At 39.8% G+C, this 18,854-nt stretch overlaps 1 protein-coding gene across 11 annotated transcripts in view; it reads right to left on the bottom strand.

Annotated features, from left to right (window-relative positions):
* GPD2 (glycerol-3-phosphate dehydrogenase 2) overlaps positions 1-18,854 on the bottom strand; it is a 173,054-nt gene that overhangs the window by 129,989 nt on the left and 24,211 nt on the right. For 10 of the 11 annotated variants that reach the window (XM_043505131.1, XM_043505135.1, XM_038421519.2 and 7 more), the window contains one exon: positions 6,795-6,966. The exons of the other annotated variant lie outside the window; for it this stretch is intronic. In XM_043505131.1, coding sequence (XP_043361066.1) covers positions 6,795-6,966 — 172 coding nt within the window. The remainder of the gene's footprint in view (positions 1-6,794; positions 6,967-18,854) is intronic. 11 annotated transcript variants of the gene reach the window in all.

The raw sequence follows: 18,854 nt of genomic DNA, 5'->3' as shown, positions 1-18,854 counted from the left end.
TGGCTAGCCTCCTCTGAGGTAGAAAACAGCTCCTGGCTGCATGCATCTCTGACCTCTGAGTGGTACCTGAAGAGGAGCCGGGAAGCGGACTTGGGGAAGAGGAAGGAAAAGGAACACAGAGTACCCATAGTCAATGATTTCTAGTACCTACTTGTCTGTAATTGCCCCCCAATTATGGGCAAAAAGGGTGAGGCAGCCATCAAAGATTGGAGGAAGGGGCCGTGGTGCATGGCGTCAAAAGGGGTACACAGTTCTTGATCGTCCCATCAAAAAATATCCCTGGATAGTGAATGGGGTTCAGTAGCTGTATCGTGATAAGGATATCCAGGGTTTTTTACTTTCTGGAGATTATGCGGTGCTGCTTCGAATGACTGCTGGTGATAGAACAGTTTGGCAGGAGGTCTTGGTTTGTACACCTGTTTTTGGTGTTCTCTTTTTGGGGCCAGAGTCTCAATGTTCGAGTCCTTCAATTCAACCCAGAGTTCGAGTTCTTAGACTAGTGTAACAAGAAGATTGAGTCTCTAAACAAAATTACTCATTGAAAGGCAAGTCCTCTGCAGTGTTTTGAACCTCCCAGGGGAATCCCGAGAAGCGAAGCCAAGTCTCACGCGCCTCTGGGTATACCTATGGCTATCCCTCTAGACACAGTGTCAGCTGCATCCACTGCAGCATGAAGTGATATGTTAGCCATCAGTTTGCCTTCCTCAATGAGGGCCTAGAATTGGGCTCTGTCCTTTTGAAGTAGTTTAAATTACATATTGCAGACTTGTAGAAAACACCTCTTTCCCTATACAGTCAAGTCATTTAGAACCTTTATCTGCCAGTATAGCCTGCATCACCAGGGAGTTGGGTTGGCGGCAGCGATCCCTCAAGGTCCAGGATGTTCTCTTTCACAGATATTTTTATGGGTCCTTTGGTGACTGAGGAGTCCGATCCACAGGCCATTGGCGGACATTGCAGATGGTGTTGGAAGTCAGGATTGGGCCATGATTGATGCGTGACAGTTGCCTTTCCATTGTTTTTTGGCATTTTTCTGCGACCAGGGCAGGGAGATTTTCCTAAAAAATGGACGTTTCTTCTCTGACAAGTCTTCACCTGTTATCCCTATTCTGGGCTGCTGTCTCCCAGTGTGTGGTGTTGATGCCACATCTCAATGTTTATCTTGAGGATGTCTTTAAAGAGTTTCTTTTGGCCTTGCCATTTCCTTTCATCTTTGGTGAGTTGGGCGTACAGCAATTGTTTTGGTAAGCATACACCAGGCATGCACACACAGTGCCCACTCCACCTCAACTTATGCTGGATAATCAGGGCCTCAACACCAAAGATGTTGGCCTCTGTGAGGAAACTGACACTAGTGCAGCGATCTTCCCACTTTATGTTGAGGATCTTCCTAAGAAAGTGCTGGTGCTGGCATTCCAGGTTTTTCAGATGTTTTCTATTAGTCACCCAAGTCTCGCAGTCGTAGAGATGTGTTGGGACTACCACTGCTTTATAAACTTTATAAAGTTTAGTGTGTATTCTGATGTTGTCATTATTGAACACCCGGCAAAACTGACAGCGGATTCCAGGCTGAGTCTTGACGTCTATGTCTGCCCTCTGAGAGATGGCTGCCAAGATAGGCAAGCTATTTTACATTTTTCAGTTCTTCTCTGACAATATGGATCTTCGTTGCTGGGTCTGATAATTGACTGAGAGCTGGTTGGTGGACAACTTTTGTTTTGCCAATATTCAGAGTTAGCCCTAGGCTTTTGTAAGCATCAGAGAAGCAATTAAGGGGTGTTTGTAAATCGCTGTCTAAGTGTGCAACTACAGCACAATCATCAACATACTGGAGTTCTATAATTGTTGCCGATATTACTTTAGTTCGGGCACGGAAATGAGAAAGGTTGAAGAGGTTGCCATCAGTCCGATATTGGATGCCAATGCCCTGTAGTAGACCATTTTGGGTGAACGTTTTCATAGCTGCTAAGAAAATGAAGAAAAGGGTGGATGGCAGAACACAACCTCATTTTACACCAGTTCAAATGACAAAGGGCTCAGAGGTAGAGCCACTGCACAGGATGGAGGCAGTCAATCATGAGGCTCTGTGGAAAATTACATCAAAGTTCGGCTGCCCAAGCAAATTTATCACAGAGCCTCATGATTGACAGAGTTGAAGGCTTTGGTCAGATTGATAAAGGCCATAAACTGCTCCTGGGATGTCGTTCTTGACATTTTTCCTGGATCTGCCTGGCTGCAAAAATCATGTTGGTGGTACCTCGTGATGGTCTGAAGCCACATTGGGATTCTGGAAGTACTTCATTTACAGGGAGTTGGGAACAGGATGAGTGAAAAGAAACTCCACTCCTTTGGCTGGTACAAAATAACACCTCTCTTCCCTTTTGGGGTGGGGGTGCCAGAGCATGCCAGCCTACCAAGCTGGGTCCATGATGGCCTTGTTTATTGGGAAGGCCACCCTACTGGGACCAGATGGCTATAGAAGGTCAAATAAATGATTTTTGTTATCCTGGACCTCCTCTAGTAGAACCTGAAGGTTATTAGTCACTCTTTTACAACAGCTCCTGATATTGCCTGTGGTCATCGGAAGATGGACACTTGCCTCACGTGGTGACGAAGATGAAACTTGTCAGTACCTCCAGATCCAGTTCAATCGTCTCTCCCTCATACTCTGACAAAGCTGGCAGGTGTTGGATGGGAGAGGTACCGTGGGACACAAGAAGAGATCCAGACATATACTGTACAAGCGCATGGGCTCCAATACGGCCAATATGAAGGGTCAGCCAGTTGATGTGGACCCCATGGCAATGGGTACCACCAATCCCTTGGATAGTCATAAATGGGTAGAGGAGGAGACACCAGATCTTCTCACGTCTCTATCCAAACTCCCTTCCCTACATGGAATCAAGTGATTGTCTGGAGCCTTTGACTTCTATGAAGAGAAAACCAGCTCCTGTTCAACTAGCAGAGCTGTCTGTACTGATGGGTGAAAACTCCTGCCCAAGGTCTGAGGCGAGGAACATCCCCATATCTTCTATGTCGTTTCCTCCTCTGGTGTCAATGTGTCTCAGAAGAGTCGGATCCAAAAGAAGAGGATATGGAAGGATGAAGATATCTTCTGTTGAAGTTTTGGTTAGTCCAGAAGTCTAGGGTGTTCTGTAATCAGAACTGAAGACTCTAGGACATCCACAGTCATCATAGATGACAGGTTTCTTCTGGAAGGGGTCAGTACCATCAAAGAGACTACTGGGAAGCTCTTAGATGATGTCGGTAGGTGCCAATCCTTCAGCTTACAACTCAAAGCTGATACCAGTACCAGAGGATCCATTCTCTTTCACATCTCACCCTCAACAATCAGAGGATCTAAGCAAGCACAAGTCTTTAGGACCTGTGCACAAAGACTCAACCAAGTTGGACAGAGTCAAGGAGGGAGCTCTTCTCTTGGAGTAGACTTGGAAGGAGGTGCTCTGTCTTTATGCCTATGAGAGTGCCCCTTACTTTCATGAGAAGTCCTCAATGACATCTCCCCTTGGGCTTAGTAGCTTTGGTTTCCACTCCTGAGCTCATTCTCAGAGGGGTGCTGCTCCTCAGTTGCGGCCGATCCACAAGAGGGATCTCCCGGCCCTGGATCAGACGGAGGTCTCTTAGTCTTCTCTATAAGATGTTTTCTCAGTTGCCGTTCTCATGCCTTGCAGATTCAAAAGGGAAATAAGCAGCAAATGCTGCACACTTAGAGATGTGCACTTTTCCCAGACAGTAGAAGCAATGTTGGTGCTCATGGAGAAGAAGTAGGGGTACGAGATGCAGTTCTTAAACCCTGAGACTCTGGGCACAGTCTTTATCCACAGGAAGAGACTCCCCAAGACAGGAAAAAACTGTTATACAAACTCTACCCGAGAATGAAAACTAACTATACAAAAATACTAAGAACTATTTACAATTTATTTACAGGTGTGTTAAGAAGCAGAGGAAATCTGTGGAGACAAGAGGATTCCAACTCAGGCTGTGCAGTGGTAAGAAGGAACTGGAGAGGTGTTGGTCCACACCACCCCTTACACCCTCAGTTTGGAGCATGAGAAAAGTAACTATGCAAGCACAGACCAACAGGCACTACTTGCTAGAAATCTCCAAACTCAGGCATATGGTGCCCATGCATGCCCATGTGTGGAATACACATAGGGACCAGCACTCAGAGAAGAGCTAAGCTGAAAAAGGCAATGGTTTGCATCCTTAAGAATTTACAACCTAAGCATAATATACAAAAGAACAGCTCAGTGCCAAAAATTTTCTGAGAAATACAACCAAGAGAAGGGTCACAGATTATAACTCACCTAAGCCTACATGGAATTTCATGGGACCAAAAAACTTTACTTCTCTAGCCTGAGGGCTTTCTCCTTGCCAAACATCAAAGCCAAACAAGGAGAAGCTCAAGCTTCTTAAAAAATGGTCACAAGAATAATTATAGAAAATGTTAGGCCATCTTAATATAGAAGTCCCCACTACATCCCCATATAATGAATGGGAGTGGGACTTTGTAAATATTCTTGGGCAGCTGTTCTAATTTTATAGAGCAGCATGAAAGGCAGCACTAAGTCTGAACTGTAGGAGAGAGGGAGAACAGAGTCAAGAGAAACAAGAAGTATAGAGAGCAGGAGAAAATGAAAAATAGATAGCGTGGAGAGTAATGGAGAGCTTTGCAGGTGAGGTGAAGCTTTCTATTAAGGCTCTGATCCCGCCCACTTTGAATTCAATGGAAAATACTCCCATTGATTTCAATCGTACAGGGATCAGGATTTATAAGAGGAATCTATGCAGATATTCAATAAAAAAAGAGGGTGAGGAGTAGTCTTTGTCAGAAAGAAAGGAAGAACATGGCTACATTTTAGAAAGACTGGAGCCTGGAGGGGATGGAGACTGGAGAAGAGGAAGAGGGTGAAATAATCAAGATGGGACGTCATGAGAGCAGGGACCACTGTTGCTTTTGTTTTGTAGAGCCACAAGCTGAGCTTCTCTTTCAGGAATGTGACTTTTCATTGGTATGTTCACAGGTTCTGTTGCTTGAACATACATAAAGTTACCTTACAAGGATGAAAAAAATCAAGACAAGATGGAAAGCAAGGGACACATTTCAGAAATAAAGAAAAAAGCACCAGGATTTAATGAAGGACTGGATGTCAAAAGAGAAAAACACCAAAGACTCGAGTTTGAGTGATGGGAAGCATGCTGTGGCCAAACCCAGGTAGAGTTGAGCCCTGTAAATTACCTCTTGGGCCATCTCTTTAACCAATAACTGACCAGCAAAGTCCTCAAAACAGTGTATTCCAGGAACGCTCATCCTGTATTAGAGCAGAGCATGGCCATTATTCTGTAATTAACTGTGTTCTCAAATATATTTGAGTGTATATTAATGTTCAAAAGTTAGGGAATGACATTGACAGAAACAGCCAAACTGCAGCCAGATGCTTGCCTACATATACACAAAATGTGAAGGAAGTTCAGTGGAAACACTGCAGTCAAGAAAAGACTGAAGTTCATGTGTCTCTTAAGCAACAAAGAGTTGTAATTACTACATTTTATAGGTTTCAGAGTAGCAGCTGTGTTAGTCTGTATTCACAAAAAGAAAAGGAGTACTTGTAGCACCTTAGAGACTAACAAATTTATTTGAGCATAAGCTTTCGTGAGCTACAGCTCACTTCATCGGATGCATCCCATGAAGTGAGCTGTAGCCCACGAAAGCTTATGCTCAAATAAATTTGTTAGTCTCTAAGGTGCCACAAGTACTCCTTTTTTCTTTTGTTTTACATTTTATAGATCAGCTAACTTATGTATTAGTTTTCAATCTTTTTTGATGTATAAAACCTGAATAAAAAAGTCAAGATTTTCCTCTTTAAAAACATAGCAAACATAGCCAAATCCAAAATGGAGCAATCAATTAAATTCCAAGGTCCAAATTCACCCCAAGTAAGCAGACTCAGCTCCATTCACTTCAGAAGTGTTGGTCCTGTTTAAACAGGAGCTAAACTTTGCCCCAATATTTTAAACAAGAAATAATAATTTTAGGAGACCATTAATCTAGTATTAAAATATGTCCATTCACCTTAATTTCAAAACAAAAAAAATAAAACTTTCCAAAAAGAAAGAGAGCAGAACATCTGAGACTTACCATGTGGATCTTCAAGCAGAATGCTAAAGATAGGGTTTTTTTGAAAAATTCAAACAGACTAATCTAAATCTGTGCTAAGAGTAAAATCATGTGCCAAACATGTGAAAATGGTTATCAGCCATTTTTACATGACACCCCTACAGAAAACAGGGGACTGACACCATATTTGATTGCTCATGTAGAATTCATGCCCAGCCCTCTCCTTTTTGAATGAAGTTGGCTGCAGACTGCCATATGGCTTTTCCTTCTTTCTTTCCTGTTATTGTTCTCCTGCACAAACCTCTGACTCACATTTTAAATTAAAAAGATATACCCAACTAACAGGCTGGAAGTGGGTAAGCCGATCATTCTAAGTACGGCTCACATGGTGTGGAAAAATGCATTTCCATATAGCTGCAGCTATAACAACAAAATAGGACTCTTAGTTTCCTTCCAGTTCACACTAGCCATTGGGATCCAAAGATAGTTATATTATCAAGTCTTTGGAGGGCAGTGGGGAAGACAGCAGGTTCCCTTTTAAACCAGCTTTGTGTTTGAATATCCAGTTTCATTAGTTTATATTAAATTGCATGCAAGCACTTTTATAGTAGGTAATTTTTTCTAACTGTAATAAGCTCATACTTTCATGCCTCACCTCTCGTAACAGCGTCCAACGCACAGCCGCATCCTGTTGCTCCTCCTCCTATAACAAGCACATCAAATTCGCTTGTGTTTTGTAGAGCCAGGAACTGATCTTCTCTTGTAGGAAAGTGATTTTTCATTGGTATGTTCACAGGTTCTGCTGCTTGAACATACATAAAGTTACCCTAAAAAGATACAAAAATCAAGATAGTATTTGTGTCTACTCCTCAATGGTGTGCCATGACATTTTTAGTCAGCCATGCAGTTGTACAGTTGTATGCAAAATTGCATCCTTCACAGAGCACAATCTTGCACATATGGAGCATATGAGGTCAGGCTGTGTAGAGGGTGTTATTTTGTTCTACAAAATGGCACCTCCTTGCATGTTTGAGGGCAGACAGAATAGTCCTGCAGGCACAGCCCATCCTGAAGCACATACGACATGCCTTGTATACACTGATGGCACACCACTGATATTCTTTATACAATCGGTATAGTTTAGTGGAAACTAATCAGAAAAAAGGTATTTTTATTCAAAGTCACTTTTAAATCTAATAGAAAATATTTTAGCAAATGCAAAAGGTAACAAACAGCTTTAAAAGGTTAAGGGTTAGTTTTCATTTAACTCACCTTGGCTACTCCTGCATAGTTATTGAGGGATTAATAAAACAAGATACAGTATCAAATACCAGAAGGGAGTATTGAAGATTTTATAATAAAGATATATCCTGAATAGGATTAGAACTCTGTACTTTTAGCATATAAAATACACACTTAATCCACTAGGCTAATAAAGTAATTGCAGAGCATCCAGCAGCCATTGGAGGAATTATTTTGCACCAGAGGGTAGTCATATTATTTCTGTTGCTTTCATGGAACATTAAAATATTAATGCATTATTTGTATTGTGGTACTGATCAAAGGCCCCAGTATGCTAGGTGATGTACAAACAGATAGGAAGATGATCCATCCATGTCCCAAAGAAAAAAGTTTAATTAAAAAAAACTGACTGTAAATGTTATATAAGCTAATGTTTTCTCATTTTTATTATTGAAAATCAGCTATGTATAGCCCCTTTTTTAAAACCTGAACCTACTTTGCTTTTACTTCTCAAATCATACAATATGCTACCTTTTTAGTGGTACAGTATAACAATATGACAGTATTCATAGACCCTTTCTGGTTTGCTTTTAACGGATTCCAGAATAATAATTTTCTCTAAGACAATCATTGTCTGATATTCTATAGTGACCCATCTTTGCTCTCAGCTTGATGACCCTAGTGAAAGAGAATGACAAACTTTCTAAGTCAATTAACCAAAATGGGCAGAAGGCTTTGGTTTTTTTGTTTATTTGGGGTTTCGTTTTGTTTTAAGTTTAAAAATTGACCATTTCATAAAGACTTTACTTGGAACTACGAGGTTTGGTTAATATTAGTTATACAGATGTCTGAAAGCCCTTGTAATTATGGGTATCCTAAAATCCTACTATTGGTTGTGCACTTCATAATCTATACTATGAGTACCATCATTATGGGTTGTAATCCACCTTTGCTATGTAGTATATTAATTACTTTATGTACAATGGGCTGTAGCCAGGTATCATAATTATTCCCAAGTTAATTAAGATGTAAGGCCACAAAAGAAATAGTGCTTGCTCTCTCATACCACTGTCTGAACCAGCCCTGTCTTTCTTCCCTCTAACATTCTTATTCACCATCAACCTTCATTGTTGCACACAATTGGGTAGTGGGTCACTCCCCAAACTATTGTTTTCAAGCTCTGAAGGGGCTGACAATCTTTTTCATAATAGAATAATCACTTGTTGTGTAGGAAATGGATTTTGAGAACAAAACACCAAATCAAAGCATGTGCAAATAATTAGTATGTCTGGGTGCTTGAAGGCAAGAAGGATAGTTTTGTGGGTAAGGTACTGGAGTGTAAGTTAGAACACCTGTTTTCTATCCCAGCTCTAGCAGACTTCACATGGTCTTGGGCAAGTCATTTAATTCAACATTCAGAAGTGTCCACTAATCTTGTTTGTCTCAATTTTTGGGTGTCCAAACTGACAACTGATTTTCAGAGGTGCTGATATCTGTAGCTCCCATTGATCTGAAACACAATTTTGCAAGCCCAACACCCCAGGAAATCAGATTATTGCAAGCTGAGTACCCAAAAGTAGTGGTCACTTTTAGAAATTTGGCTCTCTGGAGTATCTCCATTTCTTCACCTGTAAAATGGGGGTAATACTTCCTTACCTCACACAGACATTGCAAGGCTCAATTCATATACCTTTGTAAAGTACTTCTACATAAAGACTGAGATTTTGTGCAATGCCTCTAAGACAATGATTCTCAACCCAGGGTATGCATACCCCTGGGGGTATACAGAGGTCTTCCAGTAGGCACATCTACTCATCTCGATATTTGCTTAGTTTTACAGCAGACTACATAAAAAACATGAGTGAAGTCAGTACAAACTAAGATTTCATACAGACAATGACTTTGTACTGCTCAATATACTATATACTGAAATGTAAGTACAATATTTATATCCCAATTGATTTATTTTATAATTATATGGTAAAAATGAGAAAGCAATTTTTCAGTAATAGTGTGCTGTGACACTTTATTTTTAGATCTGATTTTGTAAGCAAGTAGTTTTTAAATGAGGTGAAACTTGGGGGTAAGCAAGAGAAATCAGACTCCTTAAGGGGGTACAGTAATGTGGAAATGTTGAGAGTCACTGGTCTAAGTGGTGTAGCCAGAGCACACAGCCCAAAGGGAGGAGGGCTAAATTAGTTTTAAGTCATCTTTGCACCCTCCCGAATCCAATCCTGGGCTGCTCCAGGAGCTGAAGAAGCCCCTAGTCCAACTAAGTTACTGCGGCCTCCTTTGGTTGCCCTATGGGCTGCAGGGCTGCCTGGAATTTCTGTAGCACTGTATGATGTGGCTCCACCCCAACATGCCCCTCTCACATTAAGTATTGCAATGACAGCCCTCTGGAGGTAATCTTACAGCTGTCTACCACAGTGCCTGTGCCAGGAAAAGCCTCCCTTGCCACAACCAGACTTTTAAGGCCCGCTTTATGCCACTCAAGCCTTCCCACCTAGTGCAAAGGGAGCTGGAAAGATATGAGGATTTCAGCCTAAGTGTGTCGTGTTTAGTTTTCAGATTGCAAAATATTTCAGTTTCCAATATTGGAATTGCTATATTTTTTGCACAATGAATAAAAGACCGTAGAAATAAATAGGAAAGTAATATGCAGAATAGTTTATATAAGTAAGGTGACGACACTTATTTCTTCAACAAATCAAGCGTCAGAATTTAGAAACAGTAACTTTGATGACCCTTTGCTGGAGTAGCTTCCAAAAATTCACTCCTCCCTATCGGCTGAATATGCTCAGCCTAGTACTTCATTAAAGTTTTATTTATATAAATGATCATTCTAAGTAAAAAGTTAGGAAACAGCTAGCTAAACACATGCACAATTCAGCAAAGGGATTCAGTCTACCAAAGCTGAATCTGAAAGAATAATATTACTATTTCTCTATCACCAGAGGATGTACGTGTCACTTAAAGATACAGGGTTCCATCCTCATTCAAGGTAAGAGCCCTCTGCAGTACCAGTTTAAAGCTGCCATACGCTTTTCCCAGTGATGTAAAGCCTGTGTAGTCAACACTATGCCACCTCCTCTCCCCTTCCACACACTCTCAGCTCTAGGCCACAGCGCTTTGTGCTCTGGCTATTTTTTTTTTTTTTTTTAAGATGTTTCCCCATCCCCTTCTTCAGCTCATCTTTTAGGACCACCGAGGTTAGAGTACATAATCCCTCCTTCTTATAATATACTTGTAATATACTTACAAACTAAATTAGACGAATAGGGGTGTCAAAAGTAATATAATTTTGTTTGTTTAGGTCAGACATTGCTTTTTGGTTTCAGAGGGCTTTACAAAATTTTAATTAATTTTTAACATTGTAAAGCACCATGACTTTGATTTTAAGAAAAACTCATGTTTATGTGGGAGCAGAAGTAAATGATTAGCAGTAGAAGAAAATAAATTAAGAGACTCCATATCTTCTTTCTCAATCTGCTGAAGAACATGTATGTCACAAAACTGCCTATGGTAAAATCTACACTTCACTCAGAAGTGTGACTGCAGCAAATGTAGACATACCAAAGTTATCTCTGATTTTGATAGCTCGAGTAACAATAGCAGTGAAGCCGAGCCAGCATGGGGTGACCACTCTGGTTCCAAGTATGTACTTAAGCAGTAACCCACATTGCCGCAGCTTCACTGCATTTGTAACTTAAGCTAGATAGATCAAAAGTCAGCCACTCCTCTGACTGCAGCGTAGATATATCTTATACATTTTTGCAGCGGGTAAAGGCCAAGGACAAAAGAATTGAGTAAGGTAATACACATGGGTGCGGCTAGTACTGAAATTGATTAAAGTGAACAAGGAGAAAATTTAGGCTGAACATCGTAAGAGTTTCCTAACAGATTATGGCAGCGTTTCCCAAGCTTTTTTAGCCACAGAACACCTGGTATATGTTTACGGAACACTTCTAATATTATTTTGTAGTCGTTTGGTTTTCAAATAAAAAAATTGTGTTATTTATGCTCAAATATATTTTATTTTATAAAACAAAGAAAAAATACAAATTTAAAATAACGAACTAAATTTCTAACTGGAAAGCACGTATAAAGTAGTACAAAAATCAAGTGCAAGACCCTTTTTTTTTTTAATTACGGTTATTTTACGGAACACCTATTTACATTGTGAGGAACACAGTTTGGGAAACGCTGGATTATGGAATATTCTTCCAAAAGAAATGGTTGAAACCCACGGATATTTAGAATTTGATTGGACAATGCACTGAAGTATATGCACATAGTAGGGAACAACTCTGCAATGGAGTGTAGTCTAGTAGATCTAATTGGTCTTCACTCTCTAACAGCTCAGCACATGTTACTTGAGTTTAGGTTAAGTTACAAAATACTGTCTTCTTACCACCATTGCAGAGCAGCTGTTCTTGTCTATTATGCTGCTTTTCCACCCCTTCCCACTTGCTGAGATGCTTTGTATCTGCCTTTCCTCAATGCCCTATAATCAATGTAGTTATAAATGACAATAGCATGACAATTTCACCATGTAGACCACGCCTATGACCTCCAAACATGAAGGCACATCTTTTTTTAAATGCACTGAATTACACAAATTGCTCAATTTTAGAAAATAGCTTCATTGTCTCCTGCTCTATTGCATGTGAATTATAGCTGTTAGAGACATCTTTCATCCCTAATCCTGATGAGCAGGGTTCCCTGAGATAACCAACCAAATGGTGCAGTTTTCTGAAGTGGCCAATCAGCTCTGTAGTAGTAGAAATGACTCAGAGCACAGTCTCCCTATAAAACTTTTAAAGAAAAAAATAAAGGCACATGACAGATATTTTCATGATCTGAAGGACAATTAAAATACAATGATATTTTAAATATGTTAAGCTTTAGGAATGTCAACCTTTGGTGTCCCTTTAACAAATAGTTTATTGTTTGCCTTATAGTTCTCTGCTACACATCCCTGTGGGTATAAGACTAAATAATGGTTTACACAACATCCCCAAGGTGAACTACTGACTAGACAGAAGCCCGATCTACAGCCTTCCATGGTTTATGAACCTTGGATAGCTTCCACTCAAAATTATTAGATCACTTTCTCCCTATGTTTAAACCCTTATTAGACTTGCAAATTTTTTTTAAAATGTTCTACACAGTTGCACACTACTGGTGCAACAGAAAACAAGATCTAATAATTAGTGTCTACTGCTGAAAGAAGTGCATATTTAAAGACCACAGGCAATTAACAATCAGGTTGTCCTGTAATCATGTACAGTATTAATTTGAGCATAGTGTGTAGGGTTTCATGCAAATTACTTAATACATAAGAGAATGAAAGAGGTTGCTGGTGTATTATGCGAGTCAATCAATGGAGTAGTTAGATTAAAGTAAAATTGCTTCATGTTCTATTTATTATAATTAAGGAGGTACTAACCATATTTATATACCTCCTCTAAGTCAAGTAAAAATTAATATGCCTATTTCATAACCTAATTTTGAGAAATTATAATGGCCCACTCAACCGAAAGTATTTCCCCTGCTTTTACATTACAAACTGCTTTTAGCTAACCAGTTGCTACACACGTCAAACACAAATCGGATCAATACATTTTAAATAAAAGCAATGTGAATTGTAACTGTGCCAGATTCACCAGTATGATTTTTTTTAATATGACATTTTCTTTAAAGCCAAATTTATTCTTGGGGGCAGGGGCAGGAAGGAGACAAAATCCTGCCTTCTGGTTCCATTTCTGATACAATGCTATTCCATGGTACCTTTAATGAACCAGTAGGATTCATTGAAGCTTCCATTTTTTTTTATTTTTTTTTTATTTTTTTTTTTTTATTTTTTTACACAAAATAGAGCTGGGAGTGCGGAATATCTCACTTAGATGTGTGTCATTGAAATTTTATCAGCAAGCTTCATTTCACTCTAGCTAAAGTCTATTACCCACTATATTTTATTGTATTTAGGGTCCAGTTCTGTAGCTGGCCTCCACATGAAACAAAAAGTTTTCTTATCTGTAATTCTGACTGGAGGCCTCAATTCAGCAAGGCACTTAAGCATATGCTTAGCTTTAAATGGAACTACTCACATGCTTAAAGTTAAGTGATTTGCTGAAATGGGCCACAGAACGACAAATGAACCAAATTGTATGGATGGTTGAATGAGTCAGAAATGTGTCCATTTCTAGCTATCTGCTACTATTTATATTCATGTCTCTACAGTACATGCAAGTTTGTTTTATTTTTTTAATTCAAAAATTCCCCCTCATTAAATTAGTTCTGTATAATAGACAAGGTAAGAACCTTTAACCATTATCACCTTCCCTTCAGCAAAAGAGTTGTGTCAATTTCAGCATGTTCAGCTGGACATAATATTGCCAGAAAAACAAGACTCAGCATTCAAAGGGGAGACAGTCAGTGTGTACAGCTGAATATTTTCACAGCTATACCCAGGTAAAAGAATAGATCCTTTGGTATAAAGTCCAAAACAGGTACCATATTAGTGTACATACAGCATGGTGCCTGGCGCAAATTGATAGTGATTCATCTTGCTGTCAATTAAATGGGAGACCGAAGGAAAGCTACATACAGGGATTCCATCTGCAATAACGTTATTCGTTTGGCAGCAAACATGTGTTTACCAAAATAAGCGATTGCTGTTTATATCTACAATTTCTCAGGGAAGAGTTCCTTGAATGGTTTTGATTATATTCTTTGGGAGAACAAATTTAGTTTGGTGGCCTGAATTTGGAGTTCTAAAGTAATCTAGTAATTGTAAAGTAAGCATTTCTAATTATAATTTGCCCTGTATTATCTCTAGGTAGGTTTACATCATCAAACTCATGGCCAACATTTAGTAAGAGTAAGATTAAAAAAAAAAAAAATCTGTTTCCTTTTCCAAGCAAAAATATTCACCCTAATAGAGTGACCCTATTAGCCCCATTCAGATTCACATACCTTGATAGCATAATGGTCATTGTTTATTACACCTCTGTGCCAGCTCCACAGAGGATGCAAGTCTCTTACAAATTATACATACAGGGCCTTGGTCTTTAACTCAAACTGTAGAAACTCACAGGTTTCAGAGTAGCAGCCGTGTTAGTCTGTATTCGCAAAAAGAAAAGGAGTACTTGTGGCACCTTAGAGACTAACAAATTTATTAGAGCATAAGCTTTCGTGAGCTACAGCTCACTTCATCGGATGCATCCGATGAAGTGAGCTGTAGCTCACGAAAGCTTATGCTCTAATAAATTTGTTAGTCTCTAAGGTGCCACAAGTACTCCTTTTCTTTTTGTAGAAACTCATGCTTTTAGCTCTGGGATCCCTAGTGCAACCCCAGTGTGTTGTCCAAAATCGCAGACATCACAATAGCAGAAAGAACTGCTTTAAAGGAAGGAAATGTTACCAAGTAGACATGAGAAAAACAGAGAGTGAGCCAGCCACAAGGAAGGAAAATCTAGTCAATATCTTCAATACAGGCCACATGATAGTCTGTGGTTCCATTTGTGACAGTCAGCAACAGTTACAAGGTTAGCTGCACCTCTACCTCCATTCTGGTCTCTGAGTACAATCCCCTCAGGTGTCAGGCCTCATGCATCTCCCTCTCCTAGGGTGGAATTCTGCAAATCTCCAACTCTCAGACTGGGCCTTAGGCTACAGAACCTAGAATATCACCTGTGCATAACCAGTGGGTGCAACTGGGTTCAATGCCAGCAGTTCTTCCCTTCAGGAATCTATGCCCAGTGGTGAATACAGCGACTAGAAATGTTCTGAAAACAAAGTACTGTTTCTTTCCAATAGAAGGGAAAAACATAGGATGGTGAAAAAAGGATTTTTTAAAAACAGTCTACATGCATGTCTATCTTATCTGTAGACTCCCCATCTGCAGACAGTAGCCCAGGCAGGCCTAGCTGCTTCAGATGTCCCAGCAAGTGCCTGCCTCAGTCTGAAGAACTCCCCAACAACTTTGCTCTCTAGAAACAGGCTGTTTTTATCCAGCCCAAGCTCTATGTCCCTCAGTTCCTGGACTTTTGGCCCTGCTTCTCCAAACAAGTTTGGTAGGCTGCACAGGAGGTTGAGACAGTATCTTCTGAGCCAGTGGCTTTCCCACTGTCCTGTAACAACCTTTAAGTGTTTACTTGACGTGCCTTATCTTGAGCCAGTGTCCTCCCTCTTGTTTCCTCAGAGCCTGCTATTAAACTAAATCAATATATTCATACAGGAAATATCCTAGTGACCAATATTCAGAAGTTATTACAAAGCAGCTCCACGTCCATGAGTTAAGCCAGGTGATTAATTTGTCTTTTGCTGCACAAATCAATGCTTATACAGTGATGGTTTGAAAAAGAAGAGAGAATCACTTGCAGCAGCTGTTGGTGCAATTTTCCCAGGGCCACAGGTATTCCATGATACTATAGCCACAGAATTTACTCCTAATACCATTCTTTACTGGGTAATTGTGCTCCAGAATCTGACAGGGGAGGGTTAAATTATTTTTCCTATTGCTAACGGTTGTGAAGAAAACCATGAACAGCACATAAACCACTGAAGAATTTCTTCCTGAATCTGTAGGCAGTCTGTAAACATAGCTGAGATTAACTGTCTCATTCATAAAAAGAAAAGGAGTACCCGTGGCACCTTAGAGACTAACTAATTTATTAGAGCATAAGCTTTCGTGAGCTACAGCTCACTTCATCGGATGCGATGAAGTGAGCTGTAGCTCACGAAAGCTTATGCTCTAATAAATTTGTTAGTCTCTAAGGTGCCACGGGTACTCCTTTTCTTTTTGCGAATACAGACTAACACGGCTGCTACTCTGAAACCTGCCTCATTCATGTTGACTCTGAAACCTAATTGTGCTAATTTAAGTGCCAAAATAAACTACCATTGCACATTATTTTTATCAAAAATTTTAGGCAGCTAATGTGCTCATTCAAGAATTTAAAAGTCCTCCCACAACTTCTCAAGTTCCAAAAGCCCCAAATCTCCCCATCCCAGCTGCCAAAGCCTCTAGCTTCCACCTGACAATTTCTATGGTGCAGCTGTGTGATTTCAATACAAAAATTTGAAACACTGAATGTGGGAAACAATGTAAAATGAATTACATTTTCTATCAAAATTAACAAGAGCTGTTGTACTGATAGTCTTATTTCTTTTCATATTAAAGACCTCAATTTGTTCATGTTCAACTTGATGCTGGCTGCCGCAGACATTTCAGTTTGCCACATCAGAGTGCCACAGAATCCCGAGACCTTGCCATAGCACTGAGGTACAACTTGCCACAGAGTAAATGAAGTCATGCTTACAGATAAGGGGAAATCCATATGCATATTAATTTAGGTTTTCTGTCTGACTGTGTGATAAATTCCGTTTTTGAAAAAGCCACAGATTTACTACAATGTGTAGCCAATTAGTATGCGTCTTGGGGCAACATCTTTTCCTGGCTCTTGTAGATGGGAAGATCCTTTGCCCTACCATATATTTGATTGGCAGGCATTATTAAAGAGAGGACAGTTGTGCTGTGGGATATGCTCACAGCTTAGATATGTCAACACTGTAAATGAGCTGTTCTCCATTCTGTCAATCCCTCCAGTTTTGTCCCACCTGCTGCCCTCCATTGGGTGTTTAAGGAAGTAATTTTTAAGGACATCACAGAGCAAATGTGCAAGTCACTACAACACGGAAGCATGAAAAATTATATGTTGTTCACTTGTCACACTCCTTGCTTATAAATATGCTAGAATTTTTCAGAGAAGTTTTTTCGGACGACCCACAGTTTGCAGTAGCTTCCGAGATCAGGTCACAAGCCAATGTTTCACTTGGCCATTAGGGTCACATCCATCTCAGAAAATAAGTTTCCATATGATTTCGAGTATTAATGGAGAAGGGAGCAATTCCCTGAATTTTGGAACATCAATTTCATAAAAATCCATGTATGTAATTAATCTGTTACAATTAGAGCTAGTAGACTCAGAATTAAATATTTTAGATTTTCTAGTCAATTTGATTCTTTGAGTTTTTTCTACCATTTGTGTTCTGTTTGTTATTGTCAAACCTGAAAACACTATATTGTTTCAAAATGAAGAATTAAAATATATCAACTGGGAGGGTGCGGGGCAATTTTTTTTTCCTACTGACATTTCTCTGCCCAAAAAAATTTGCCTGGCTCTAGTTGCAATCCTGACTGGTATTAGCATCCTATGTATTTGGTTTATTTGAAGCATCCTATGTATCTGGTTTATTTGAAGGTCTAAGTTTTAAAATGTTACAGTATACCAATTCAGGCAGACTCCTGATAAAGACCCCAGGGAATCTTTGGAACATAAACACCAACTAGTACAAGACAGATGCAGCAACTGAACTGAACATACAATCCAAATGTGCTATTTTACAATTTTTACACTTTCTATTACACTATATCTGAAGTTACAAGGATCCAGGACTATCCTTTTTCCAACTTTACTCATGTCATGGGGCACGATCTCTTATTATATATATACACACACACACACACACTTATATACACACATGGAAAAGTTTCTGGATTATTACTGACAAAGTATTCCTGGAACTAAATGAAAGCTGTCTACAGTCAACTATTGTTGCTCCTACATTAGACCATTAAAACCAAAACCAGATCTTATTTTATCACTCAAATCAAGCAAATTTAAAATTAACATACAGTAAAAGATGAGATGTTAATTGTCCATGGCAAGCTATTATATTGCAAGCAGGTTAAAGCAAGCAGCTGGCTACACATATATTGTGACAAACAATATACAAATTTAGCACCCAATCCACCTTGCTAAATGAATTGGATATAATTCAAAAGGATTTCTAGGGATCAGGCTCTATTTTCAAGCCCAAACTGGGGCAAGTGGGATCAGAGCGCTGCCCACTCTACCTACTCAGACTGAGCAGAGTTAACAGAAAGTTGGTGAATGGCAGAGACTCTGAAAAGGGGAGCTGCCAGGCTTGCAACCCGCACTAAGGGCAAGCCCACCTGGCAAATTTCTACATCCACAGATGCCCAGGCCAGGCCAGAATATTTATAAATCCACAGCACTGCACAAAGCCAGTTACTGTATACAATTATCTGCATAGAAGGCAGAGTGGTGAGTGGATTGTGCTGACTGGTACTTAAGTCACCACCAGCTCTGCTGAAGACCAGTCCAAACACCCCATAAACCCTCTGTTCACACAAGCGTTCCCATACTGGCTCCACTCCTGAGCCTCCTTGGGGAAAGAGGGAAGAGGCGAATAGCTCCGCTCCTCCTTTTGGGAAAGGAGAAAATGCAACCATTTCCTACAATATTAGGAATCGATCCAAAAAGTGAAACCAGCAACTCACTGGGTTGTTTGTTTTTTTAAATGTCTGTTTTGTCCAAAAGTATCCTTACAGACAGCCTTTCCCATTCTAGAATTTTGTTTTGTCAACATTTTAATTAAT

Source organism: Dermochelys coriacea, chromosome 11, assembly GCF_009764565.3.
Source record: "Dermochelys coriacea isolate rDerCor1 chromosome 11, rDerCor1.pri.v4, whole genome shotgun sequence".
Classification (NCBI taxonomy): domain Eukaryota; kingdom Metazoa; phylum Chordata; order Testudines; family Dermochelyidae; genus Dermochelys; species Dermochelys coriacea.
Note: the sequence above shows the minus strand (reverse complement) of the source record. Positions and strands in the feature narration are given on the sequence as shown.